This window comes from Mus caroli, unplaced genomic scaffold (assembly GCF_978045245.1).
Source record: "Mus caroli unplaced genomic scaffold, Mus_caroli_1 scaffold_10, whole genome shotgun sequence".
NCBI lineage: Eukaryota > Metazoa > Chordata > Mammalia > Rodentia > Muridae > Mus > Mus caroli.
In genome coordinates this window covers 408123-422388 of record NW_028227265.1, presented here as the reverse complement: position 1 = coordinate 422388, position 14266 = coordinate 408123, and the positions used below count along the sequence as shown (strand labels likewise).

The window sequence follows — 14266 nt, the reverse complement described above, 5'->3', positions numbered from 1 at the left end:
ATATGCCTATATGCAGAATCATGAAGCAAAATGAAAGACCACTTGAAGAGCCTAAGGTAATCTAAAGGTACCTGGAATACTGTCCTTACTGATGGTGCTTTCTCCTTTAGAAGATTCATGTTTCTTTCTTTCTGTGTCTGCTTTAGAGTCTGACCCTTGATTCACAGGTTTAAGTGCTCCATCAGCATCTAAAACAGTAAGTGCATAAAACAAGGACATTTAGTTCAATATATTAAAAAAAAACTTTTGAAAATTTGTGTGGGGTACATGCCTAGAATCTCAGCACTCAGAAGGCAGACACTGGGGATTCAAGTACATCTTTGAAAGGCCAGCCTGGGATATATCAAACTTAGTCTCCAAAAATACCTGGGTAAAATCCATAAGTTCAAATTTCTGATAAGTTTGCCCTTTGTGTTCACTACTTAAAAAAATAATAGAAATGTAAGTCTCTCCAGGTCATTTCACCATTCATTTGCAAAGACTACAGAAACATGAATATTTCCTTCTGTTATAATGAAGTAGCCTTGTTGATTCAGTGTGTGACAGTGACAACTTTCCTTAGAACCTTGGCACGTACACTGCACAAAGAGGGAGGAATATCTGAGACTCTCTATTTCCTTGCTGGGTACCATTCTGGTATTGCATGATGGTCTTTGTACTGGGGAAAATGATAAGTGCATCCTGTAGGCATCAGAATCTCCCAAACCTATGACATCACATAGGCAACAGCATGACATGCAGACCTGTTGCCAAGACAACAGGCACCATATTCCTAGAATCCACTTGGCTCACCACCACCTTTATCTGACTTACATCATTTTCCATATAAATAAGGGGAATAACCCCCCCCCCCTTTCTCTCTCTTTCCCCCTTCTCTTTCTGCTGTCACCATCCCTTCTCTCTCCAAATAAATCTCTCACACATGGAACTGTTTGGGCCCAGTGTACTGTGTTCAATTGTAAGCCTCTATTTTAACACATTATTTCCTTTGCTGAGACAGGATGGGCTTCTGCTAAGTCATGGTAGAGTGAGAACAAAAATGTCAAGATCTTACTCTACCTTGGGTACAATTTCAGCTCACAGTCCAAGGTACACAGAGGAGAGGAGTCTCAACTCCTGAGCACTTTAACACACCCAGGATCTTAGGAGCACCAGTGAGTAGAACATAACATCTACTCCAACACCACAGGGAGTAACTGGGACCATCAGGTTCCAGGGACACAGGAACCCTGCCTGACCAGTAGCTCAGGTTCCTTCTGGGCTCTCTAAAATGCACAGGATCTTAGGATTCCAGGATTCCAGGATCTCAGGATCTTGGTCACACCAGGATCTCAGGATCACAGAGGCAGCTTGACTCTCAGGAACTCTGAACAAACCCAGAATCTCAGGATCACAGGATCTCAGAAAAACAGGATCACAGAGAATGCCAGACTCTGAGGAGTTCTGATTCAATCTGAATTATAGGAAGGACAGGCTACAATAAGATATAATGAGCACAGAGAGTACATGAGATAATCAGATAGCAGCAGGCAATCATAAGAACAGAAGCAACAGAAACCAAGATTACTTGGTATCATCAGAACCTAATTCTCCCACCATAGCAAGTCCTAGATACATCAGCACATAAGAAAAGCAAGATTTGGATCTAAAGTCACTTCTCATGATGGAGATGGAGGACTTTAAGAAGGACATGAATAACTCCCTTAAAGAAGTACAGGGGAGCTCTTGGGCACGAACTCAGCGGAGGGTCCCAAAGTCCCCAGCGGACTCTCCACACTGCAGGCACCCTAGCACACCCAGGATCTTGAAATCACTGGTGAGTCAAACACAACATCTGTTCCAAAAAGCCCAGAGGGTCTTGTGCTAACAGGAACAGGGACAAAGGACAAAGGCAAGCCCTAGCACACCCAGAATCTGGGGATCACTAAGACCAGACCACGCAGGAGAGCATGTGGGCAGCAGAAGCAACAGAGCTTCTTGGGCAGGGTCCCTTTGAGACTAAACCCTCAGCTAGGAGGCAGAGCTGAGACCCAGACTACTGGGCCAGAGGAGAGTCGGCCTCCAGGATAGGGGCTCTGACCCTAGGAATCAGGAGGTGGATCTGAGCTCCAGACTTCTGTGCACGTTTCCTGCAGAGAGTGCTCTGACCACAAGGAGTAAGGAGAGAGTTGGACTCCCAGGAGTGCTGACAGAGGCTAACAGAATCACAGGAGGAACAAGCTCCAGCCAGAGACAGCTAGAACATCTAACACCAGAAATTACCAGATGATGAAAGGCAAACGTAAGAATCTTATTAACAGAAACCAAGACCACTCAGCATCATCAGAACCCAATTGCCCACCACAGTGAGTCCTAACTATCTCTGTACACCTGAAAAGCAAGTTTTGGGTTTAAAATCATATCTCATGATGCTGGTAGAGAATTTTAAGAAGGGCATTAATAACTCACTTAAAGAAATACAGGAGAACACTGCTAAACAGGTAGAAGTCCTTAAAGAGGAGCCAAAAAAAATCCCTTAAAGAATTACAGGAAAACACAACAAAACAGGTGATGGAATTGAACAAAACCATCCAAGATCTAAAAATGGAAGTAGAAACAATGAAGAAAACCCAAAGGAAGACAACTCTGGAGATAGAAACCCTAGGAAAGAAATCAGGAACCATGGATGTGAGCATCAGCAACAGAATAGAAGAGATGGAAGAGAGAATCTCAAGTACAGAAGATTCCATAGAGAACGTGGACACAACAATCAAAGAAAATGCAAAATGCAAAAAGATCCTAACTCAAAACATCCAGGAAATCCAGGACACAATGAGAAGACCAAACCTACAGATAATAGGAGTGGATGAGAATGAAGATTTTCAACTCAAAGGACCAGTAAATATCTTCAACAAAATTATAGAAGAAAAGTTCCCTAACATAAAGAAAGGGTGCCCATGAATATACAGGAAGCCTACAGAACTCCAAATAGACTGGACCAGAAAAGAAATTCCTCCCAACACATAATAATCAGGACAACAAATGCACTAAATAAAGATATAATATTAAAAGCAGTAAGGGAAAAAGATCAAATAACATATAAAGGCAGACCTATTAAAATTACACCAGACTTCTCACCAGAGACTATGAAAGCTAGAAGATCCTGGACAGATGTTATACAGACCCTAAGAGAACACAAATGCCAGCCCAGGCTACTATACCCAGCAAAACTCTCAATTACCATAGATGGAGCAACCAAAGTATTCCATGAAAAAAACAAACTCACACAATATCTTTCCATGAGTCAGGCCCTTCAAAGGATAATAAAGGGAAAACACCAACACAAGGATGGAAATTACGCCCTAAGAAAATCAAGAAAGTAATCCCTCAACGAACCTAAAAGAGGACAGCTGCAGAAACAGAATCCCAACTCTAACAACTAAAATAACGGGAAGCAACAATTACTTTTCCTTAATGTCTCTTAATATCAATGGACTCAATTCCCAAATAAAAAGGCATAGGCTAACAGACTGGCTACATAAATAGGACCCAACTTTTTGAAGCTTACAGGGAACCCACCTCAGGGAAAAAGACAGACACTACCTGAGAGTAAAAGGCTGGAAAACAATTTTCAAAATAAATGGTTCAAAGAAACAAGCTGGAATAGCCATTCTAATATTGAATAAAACTGACTTCCAACTCAAAGTTATCAAAAAGACAAGGAGGGGCACTTCATACTCATCAAAGGAAAATCTTCCAAGATGAACCCTCAATTCTGAATATCTATACTCCAAATGCAAGGGCATCCACATTCATTAAAGAAACTATAGTAAAGCTCAAAGCACACATTGCAACTCACAAAATAATAGTGGAAGACTTCAACACCCCACCTCCATCAATGCACAGATCCTGGGAAAAGAAACTAAACAGAAACACATTGAAACTAACAGAAGTTATGAAACAAATGGACTTAACAGATATCCACACAACATTTTATACTAAAACAAAAGGGTATACCTTCTTCTCAGCACCTCATGGTACCTTCTCCAAAACTGACCATATAATTGGTTACAAAACAGACCTCAACAGATGCAAAAATATTGAAATTATCCCATGCATCCTATCAGATCACCACGGACTAAGGCTGAACTTCAATAACAACATAAATAATGGAAAGCCAACATTCACAGGGAAGCTGAAGAACACTCCACTCAATGATATCTTGGTAGCCGGGCAGGGGTGGCACACGAGTTTACTCCCAGCACTTGGGAGGCAGAGGTAGGTGAATTTCTGAGTTTGGGGCCAGCCTGGACTACAGAATGAGTTCCAGGACAGCCAGGGCTACCCAGAGAAACCCTGTCTTGAATAACAAAACAAAACAAAACAAAACAAAACAAAACAAAACAAAAAGCGAGGGGGGAGAGAGGGAGAGAGCGAGAGAGGGAGAGAGAGAGAGAGAGAGATTATTTAGCTGGGCAATTAGACAACAAAAGGAGGTCAAGGGGATACAAATTGGAAAGGAAGAAGTCAAAATATCACTATTTGCAGATGATATGATAGTATATATAAGTGATCCTAAAAATTCCACCAGAGAACTCCTAAACCTGATAAACAGCTTCAGTGCTGTAGCTGGATATAAAATTAACTAAAACAAATCAGTGGCTTTTCTCTACACAAAGGATAAACAAGCTGAGAAAGAAATTAGGGAAGCAACACCCTTCACAATAGTCACAAATAATATAAATTACCTGGGTGTGACTCTAACTATGGAAGTGAAAGATCTGTATGATAAGAACTTCAAGTCTCTGAAGAAAGAAATCAAAGAAGATCTCAGAAGATGGAAAGATCTCCCATGCTCATGGATTGGCCGGATCAATATAGGATTAATAGCTACCTTGCCGAAAGCAATCTACAGATTCAATGCAATCCCCATCAAAATTCCCACTCAATTCTTCACTGAATTAGAAAGGGCAATTTGCAAATTTATCTGGAAGAACAAAAAACCTAAGATAGCAAAAGCTATTTTCAATAATAGAAACTCTGGCATAATCACCATGCCTGACCTCAAGGTGTACTACAGAGCAATTTTGATAAAAACTGTATGGTACTGGTACAGCAACAGACAGGTAGACTAATGGAATAGATTTGAAAACCTAGAAATGAACCCACAAACCTATGGTCACTTGATCTTTGACAAGGGAACTAAAACCATCCAGTGGACAAAAGACAGCATTTTCAACAAATGGCCTGGCACAACTGGCAGTTAGCATGTAGAAGAATGCGAATTGATCCATTCTTATCTCCTTGTATTAAGGTCAAGTCTATGTGGATCAAGGAACTCCACATCAAACCAGAGACACTGAAACTTATAGAGGAGAAAGTTGGGAAAAGCCTCGAAGATATGGGCACAGGGAGAAATTTCCAGAACAGAACAGCAGTGTCTTGTGCTGTAAGATAAAGAATCGACAAATGGGACCTCATAAAATATCAAAACTTCTGTAAGGCAAAAGACACTGTCAATAAGACAAAAAGGCCACCAACAGATTGGGAAAGGATCTTTACCAATCCTAAATCAGATAGGAGACTAATATCCAATATATATGAAAAACTCAAGAAGCAGGACTCTAGAAAATCAAATAAACCTATTAAAATTGGGTATAGAGCCAAACAAAGAATTCTTAGCTGAGGAATACTGAATGGCCGAGAAGCACCTTAAAAAAATGTTCAGCATCCTTAATCATCAGGGAAATGCAAATCAAAACAACCCTGAGATTCCACCTCACTCCAATCAGGATGGCTAAGATCAAAAATTCAGGTGACAGCAGATGCTGGCGAGGATGAGGAGAAAGAGGGACACTCCTCCATTGTTGTTGGGATTGCAATCTGGTACAACCACTCTAAAAATCAGTGTGGTGGTTCCTCAGAAAATTGGACATAGTACTACTGGAAGATCCAGCAATTCCTCTCATAGGAAAATGTTCCAACTTCTAATAAGGACACATGCTCCACTATGTTCATAGCAGCCTTATTTAATAGCCAGAAGCTGGAAAGAACCCAGATGTCCCTCAAAGAGGAATGGATACAGAAAATGTGGTACATTTACACATTGGAGTATTACTAGGCTATTAAAACAATGAATTTATTAAATTCTTGGACAAATGGATGGATCTGGAGGATATCATCCTGAGTGAGGTAACCCAATCACAAAAGAACACACTTGTGATTCTCACTGATAAATAGATATTAGCACTAAATCTCAGAATACCCAAGATACAATTCACAGGCTACAAGAAACTCAAGAAGAAGGAAGACCAATGTGTGGATACTTTGTTCCTTCTTAGAAGGGGGAGCAATATACCCATGGAAGGAGATATAGACACAGTGCGGAACAGAGACTGAAGGAATGACCATCCACAGAGTGCCCCACCTGGGTTTCCATCCCATATACAATTACCAAACTCAGACACTATTGTAGATGCCAACAAGTGCTTGCTGGAAGGAGCCTAATATAGCTTTCTTCTGAGAGTCTCTGCTAGTGCCTGACAAATACAGAAGGAGATGCTCACATCCATCCATTGGATTGAGCACAGAGTCCCTCATGAAGGATCTAGAAAAAGGACCAAAGGAGTTGAAGAGGCTTACAGCTCCATAGGAGGAACAACAATGTGAACTGATCAGCATCCCCAAAGCTCCCAGAGACTAAACCATCAACCAGAGTATGCATGGTATGACTCATGGCTCCAGCTACATATGTAGCAGAGGATGGCCTAGTCTGTCATCAATGAGAGAAGAGGCCCTTGGTCATGTGAAGGTCTTTGCCCCAGTGTAGGGTAATGCCAGGGACAGGAAGCAGGGGTGGGTGAGTTGGTAAGCAGGGGAAGAGGTGGGAATAAGGCTTTCAGTTGGAAACCAGGAAAGGAGATAACATTTAAATTGTAAGTAAAGAAAATATCTAATATAAAAATTTAAAAACGTCAACATCTATACTCAGATTCTGATTTCTAGTTTTCTTCCTGCCAAATTCACTAGTTACTTAGCTAAACTGACTTTACTGATTATTGTTATTGTGTATGTGCATGTGTGTGTGCATATGAGTATGGAGGTCACACAAATATGTGGCATTTCCTTTTACCTTACATGGGGACCTTAAATACCTTTACCTTCTGAGGAATCTCGCAAGTGCTTACCTAGCTAGAATAAACTCCTCTCTAAGACTATGTTAGTTGGTAGATAGTAATATCCTCATTTAAGAGGGTACAGAATGGAAAACCAGTTACCATTAAGACAGTACTGTTTGATCAATGGACACACGGTGACCTAAGGATTGTAAGAGGACCCCATTCCTGGATGATCTAAGTAAGGGTTCCACAAGATTCTCTAGCTGTAGTTACTTGGCAGGGTGGCAAAAAATATTTTCATTTCAAGCCCCACCTTACACTCAGCTTTAAGTCCCCAAAAGATTGTTTTACATAATTTTTGTTTTAAGATGGGCTTGTAATATAGAAATCTCCAGTTTATCCATCACATTTGTTACCCAGACAACATCATAGGGAGAAAAATAAAGCTCTTGCCATGACTTAGATTAATGAAGCAAACATTGTCAAAGTACTGTTCCACCCAATAACATGAACATTTTTACACACAGAGATCTTTGCCTTATTATGATTACATGGTTCAATGCTGTACAACCCTGCGTATTTGTGATCCATGACATTGTGTATTGTCATAAACATTTTGACCGTTTCCTAGAGAGAAACTAATAGCAAAAGTGATATCTCCAATGTCCTTTTTCATACTTTTTTCCCCACAAAGATGTCCAAGACCACTTGAACTTATGTGGAATGAGCTGTTGTCACCACTAATATCCACGATGTTGTTGCATCATCAGTGATAAGTCTACATTAGAATATCTAAATATTCTATTTGAGAGGAAGGACCAGCCTTCTACCATCTTTATGTTATCATATAAATGGACCCTAACAAGGATATCATCAAAGGACTAAATACTCTATAATTTCCTACCTATGCTATGCTTATCAGGTCAGAAAGATTGAATAAACACCTCTAGACCACTAATCAAATTCCTAGTTCTGATCTCTCAAAGACATGGCATGATATTCCAAACTCTAGAGTATAGAGGAAACTGCCAAGCTTCCAATTCTAATGACTCAACAGATAAAAGAGGTCTCACTGTGGATGTAATTACTCATATATACACTTATTTCCTTGATCCTGGCATGTTTCTTGAGACCAACTTGTCATGTTAGCAGAGGGGCTTTCCTATAACAGGGGCCATAAACAAGAGGACCCCTGGAGGTCCAACAAGGTTTTCTATATAACTTCTTATGCATTTTGGGTCCACATTTGTATTAACTGCTTATCTGAATAGAAACTGTAACTGGCCAGGCAGTGGAGGCACACACCTTTAATTCCAGTACTCAGGAGGCCGAGACAGGTGGATTTCTGAGTTGAAGGCCAGTCTGGTCTACAAAGTGAGTTCCAGGACAGCCAGGGCTATACAGAGAACCCCCCCCCCAAAAAAAAAAAAAAAGAAAGAAAGAAAAAGAAAAAGAAAAAAAAGAAAGAAAAAGAAAAAGAAAAAGAAAAAAAGAAAAAGAAAAAGAAAAAGAAAAAGAAAAAGAAAAAGAAAAAGAAAAAGAAAAAGAAAAAGAAAAAGAAAAAGAAAAAGAAAAAGAAAAAGAAAGAAACTTAACTGGAGCCAATAGCCACAAGAAGGCAACCACTGACCAGGTCAGAAAGACTACAACCTCTAATAACATATGTGTGTGTGTGTGTTCGTGTGTGTGTGTATGTGTTTGTTCTAGGTTAGCTGCCAGGTAAAAGGATGTTTTCATGTTCTGATTCTGATTTGACAAGTAATGAACAACTTTGGTCAAATACTACTATGGGCATAGTCTTTTTGAGCTACTACAAAAGTCCAGAGACACATTGGAAGTCTGAAAAACATAGCAGTAGGAAGTTATCTGCTACTGGGACTGAAGTGTTATCATATTTGGTGGCTATTAGATAATCTTAGAGTCAAAAGTTCTGCTTGGAAGGATGGGGCAGAAAAAATAAATTTCAAGGCCAGCATGAGCTACATAGTTCTAGTATTCTTTCTTAAGTTAGGGGATCAGCATTTTAGTGCAGGGGTAATATTTTGGTAACTATATGCTTAGATGCAGATTCATGAAGCAAAATAAAAAACCAGATGAAGAGCCTAATGTAAATTACCTGGAATATTTATACTTACCACTGCCTTTTCCTCTTTGGTGAGTTCCTTGTTTCTTTGTTTGTATGTGTGCTTTTGTAACTGAGCCTTGACTCTCATATGCTTCATCACCATATGCATCAGAGGCTGCTTAAAACAGGTAGAGATACATTTAGTTCATTATATGAAAAACATGTTTGAAATTTTGTATGTAGCTCATGTTTAGAATCTCAGTTCTCAGGAGGTAGACATGTAACTATATGCTTAGATACAGATTCATGAAGCAAAATAAAAAACCTGCTGAAGAGCCTAATGTAAACTACCTGGAATATTTATACTTACCAATGCCTCTTCCTCTTTTGTGAGTTCCTTGTTTCTTTGTTTCTGTGTTTGATTTTGAGATTGAGCCTTGACTCTCAGAACTGTGCATTTCAACCTGATTTGTAATAGGAACTGAATAAAAAAAGGGGGGGGAATTAAGTTCAGTATGTGAAAAAATGATTGAAACTATTTTGAGGGCACATACATAAAGTTTCAACACTTAGGAGCTAGAAACAGGGAAATTCAACACCATCTTTGAAAGGCCAGCCTGGAATATATAAAACTTCATCTTCAAAAAACACCTGTTCAAAATTTTTAAGTTCAAATTTCTGACAAGTTTGCAACACCATTACCCTTGTGTTCATTACTTAAAAAAAAATAATAATAGAGAATGCAAGTCTCTCCAGCTCATTTCTCCATCCAATTGCAGCGACTACAGAACTTTGAATATTTCCTTTTGTCATTAAGGAAGTAGCCTTGTTCACTCAGTGAGTGACAGGGGCTGCTTGTGCTGGAAGATTGTGATAGCCCAGTGGCAGAGCTAGGTGATGACAGCAGCTAACAAGAAATCCATGCTCTGTTGACTCTGATACAACATGACTTGTCCATGCTACAGATAAGATTCATGGACCAAATATTTAAGTGACATACTTTTGAGAAATTTGGAAGACACATTGTGCCTTGTTCTGGAGTAGCTCACTGCCAAACTTTAGTCTATATTGGTCCCAACTATTATAACAGAGGTGATGCTATTTGTTCATATTCTGTACTATTGGAACACCCTCATTATAATTAATGGAATGTTACAAGGAGTAATCTATGAATTTACTAAGGTAATCTCAATTTCTCAGTAAATCTAACCTTAAAGATTGCCTTGGAGGCTATCTGAGAGGCCACCATGGCCATAGGCCACTATCATTATTAACCTCTGTAAAGTTCATTTAACTCTCAATTCCAGCAATAATTGTACTCAGCAATGGAAACACATGGAATGAACTCAGTGCACAGGTTTATAGAGTGAACTGGCTTTTAGAACTCTACCTTCTGGCGTAGGGGAAAGGGAGCATACATCGCCAGACATTGAGCAAGTAATTATGTCTGTGAAATTGCTACCCTAGCCCTACTGCATAAAAGCAATTTATACCTTAATTTTTATTTTTCAGTTATTGCATGGATAAAGGAAATACTCCCATAACACATATAGTAAAATACAGATTCTTCTACCAAAGAAAACATTTTGTATGTGATTAACATAATTTTAGTACATAGTGGCACTGGGGGACACATATGTTTTTCTAGCATTCTAGAAGCTCAGGGAGAAGGACTGATCTCAGCTGTTCCCATTCAAAGATAATGGAAAGCAATGTATAGTTTTTATGCTCACGAGCAAATCCTTTTCTTCTAGAAGAAATTTTAGATTTTCTTGGTTCTTCATAGTTCATTGTATCTGATTCCTCCTCGTGAACTGTATAAGAAGTATTAGTGCAATAAACAGAAAATTAGAACTATTGTGAGGTCTCTATTTCAGATTTCAAACAAATTTAAAATGTTATTTTCTGCTCTTTTTCAAAGTTATAAATAAATGACCATAATGTTAGATGTTACAAGAATATGGTAGAACATTTCAGTAAACATGTATGTGCTTAACAGAAGTTACAACTGATGGACTCTAAGAAATGTCTGTGGTGCACTTAGATTTTGTTTATAGCTTGTGGTAAAAAGGGATTGGGCTTTACACACTGGGCTTTGCCAGTGGTAGCTATGGCTGTAGCATGCTTATGGTATAGTGAGTCTCTAAAACTTGTGCTTTTATGAGAAAGTTCTGAGGATCATGTTGCACAACAACTCAGAAACCATAGGAAGATGGTCAACTTGCCTCCATAGTAAGGAAGGGAATTTGTTTACCTTAGAAAAAGAAATGGCACAGTGTGGGCTTATGATAATACAATTTTGCTGAGAATCTTGGCAGCTAAACTACACTAAGAAGGAAGAATATCTGAGACTCTACTTCCTTGCTAGGTACCAAGTTGGTCTTGCACAAAGGCCAATGTACTAGGGAAAATGATGGGTGCATCCTTTGCAGAAACACGATGGTCTTCTGCCAAGTCATGGTACAGTGAGAACAAAAATGTCAAGATCTATACTCAGACTCTGATTATTAGTTTTTTTCCTGCCAAATTCACTAGTTACCTAGCTAAACTAACCTTACTGATTATTGTTATTGTGTATATACATGTGTCTGTGTCCATTTATCTTACATGGGGACCTTCTGAGGCATCTTGCAAGTGCATACCTAGCTAGAATAAACCCCTCTCTAAGACTATGCTAGCTGGTAGACAGCAATATCCTCATCTAAGGGGGTACAGCATAGAAAACCAGTTACCATTAAGACAGTACTGTTTGATCAATGGACACACGGTGACCTAAGGATTGTAAGAGGACCCCATTCCTGGATGATCTAAGTAAGGGTTCCACAAGATTCTCTAGCTGTAGTTACTTGGCAGGGTGGCAAAAAATATTTTCATTTCAAGCCCCACCTTACACTCAGCTTTAAGTCCCCAAAAGATTGTTTTACATAATTTTTGTTTTAAGATGGGCTTGTAATATAGAAATCTCCAGTTTATCCATCACATTTGTTACCCAGACAACATCATAGGGAGAAAAATAAAGCTCTTGCCATGACTTAGATTAATGAAGCAAACATTGTCAAAGTACTGTTCCACCCAATAACATGAACATTTTTACACACAGAGATCTTTGCCTTATTATGATTACATGGTTCAATGCTGTACAACCCTGCGTATTTGTGATCCATGACATTGTGTATTGTCATAAACATTTTGACTGTTTCCCAAGTAGAGAGAAACTAATATGCAAAAATGACATCTCCAATGTCCTTTTCATACTTTTTCCCCACATAGATTTCCAAGACCATTAACTTTATGTGGATTGAGTTGCTGTTACCACTAATATCCTTCCACATTGTTGTTGCAAAGCTCCCTCATCAGTGATAAGTCTACAGTAGAACATCTAAATATTCTATTTGAGAGGAAGGACCAGCCTTCTACCATCTTTATGTTACCATATAAATGGACCCTAACAAGGATATCAGCAAAGGGTTAAATATGCTTTTTCCCACCTATGCTATGCTTCTCTGTATATACAGATTTAATAGATACTTCTAGAACACTAATCAAATTCCTGGTTTTGATCTCTCAAAGACATGGCATGATACTCTAGACTCTAGAGGAAACTGCCAAGTTTCCAATTCTAATGACTCAACAGATAAAAGAGGTCTCATTGTGGAAGGAATTACTCAGATATGCACACTTATTTCCTTGATGCTGTCATGTTTCTTGAGACTATCTTGCCAGGTTAGCACAGAGGTTTTCCTATTAAGGGAACATAAACAGGAAGACCTCTGGAGTTCCTATCAAGCTTCCTAGATGAACTCTTTGGGCTCTTTATTTCCTAATTTGTATTTAATTTGCTTATCTCAATAGTAACTACATTTGGAACTTGTGCCTTGGTGGAAAGAAGGATACTACTTGACAGGTCAGAGAAACCACAACCTCTACAACTGTGTGTGTGTGTTCGTGTGTGTGTGTGTGTGTTCTAGGGTAGTTGCCAGGCTGACAAAGTTTTCATGTTCTGCTTCTGATTCTACAAGAAATGAGCAACTTTGCTCAACTTCTACAATGGGCATATTCTATTGAGCTACCACAACAGTCCAGAGACACATTGGAAGTCTGAAAAACATAGCAGTGGGAAGTTATCTGCTACTGGGACTGAAGTGTTATCATATTTAGTGGCTATTAAATAATATTAGAGTCAAAAGTTCTGCTTGGAAGGATGGGGCAGAAAAAATAAATTTCAAGGCCAGCATGAGCTACATAGTTCTAGTATTAATTCTTTCTTAAGTTAGGGGATCAGCATTTTAGTGCAGGGGTAAGATTTTGATAACTATATGCTTAGATGCAGATTCATGAAGCTAAATAAAAAACCAGCTGAAGAGCCTAATGTAAATTACCTGGAATATTTATACTTACCACTGCCTTTTCCTCTTTGGTGAGTTCCTTGTTTCTTTGTATGTGTGTGTGCTTTTGTAACTGAGCCTCGACTCTCATATGTTTCATCACCATATGCATCAGAGGCTGCATAAAACAGGTAAAGATACATTTAGTTCAATATATGAAAAAATGTTTGAAATTTTGTATGTAGCTCATGTTTAGAATCTCAGTACTCAGGAGGTAGTCATGGGGAGGGGGGAGGGTTTGATTCAAGGCCATCTTTGAAAGACCAGTCTAGGATATATCAAACTTTGTCTCCAAAAATACCTGTTTAAAATCCATAAGTTCAAATTACTGACAAGTTTGCCACACCATTGCCCTTTGTGTTCATTTGTTAAAAATATGATTGTAATAAATAATGCAAGTCTCTCCAGTCCATTCATTTGCAGAGACTACAGAAACATAAAGATTTCCTTTTTCCATAAATGAATTAGCCTTGTTAACTCAGTGAGTGACAGTGGCTGCTTGTGCTAGATGACTGTGATGGCCCAGTGGCAGAGCTAGGTGATTGGAGCAGCTAAAAAGGAATCTATCCATGCTTTGTTGACTCTGATACAACATGACTTGTCCATTACTACAGACAAGGTTCATGGACCAAATGTTTAAGTGAAATCTGAGAAATGTGGAGGGCACGTGGTGTCTTGTTTTGGAGTAGCTCACTACCAATCTTTGGCCTGTATTGGTC

At 39.0% G+C, this 14266-nt stretch overlaps 1 protein-coding gene across 1 annotated transcript in view; it reads right to left on the bottom strand.

Moving 5' to 3' along the window:
* LOC110300626 (coiled-coil domain-containing protein 7A-like) overlaps positions 1-14266 on the bottom strand; it is a 319531-nt gene that overhangs the window by 136887 nt on the left and 168378 nt on the right. Inside the window, exons 28-32 of the mRNA XM_085843505.1 lie at positions 13561-13665; positions 10896-10976; positions 9533-9643; positions 9233-9340; positions 72-188 (exon numbers count right to left, since the gene is read on the bottom strand). Of these exons, the coding sequence (XP_085699631.1) occupies positions 72-188; positions 9233-9340; positions 9533-9643; positions 10896-10976; positions 13561-13665 (522 nt within the window). The remainder of the gene's footprint in view (positions 1-71; positions 189-9232; positions 9341-9532; positions 9644-10895; positions 10977-13560; positions 13666-14266) is intronic.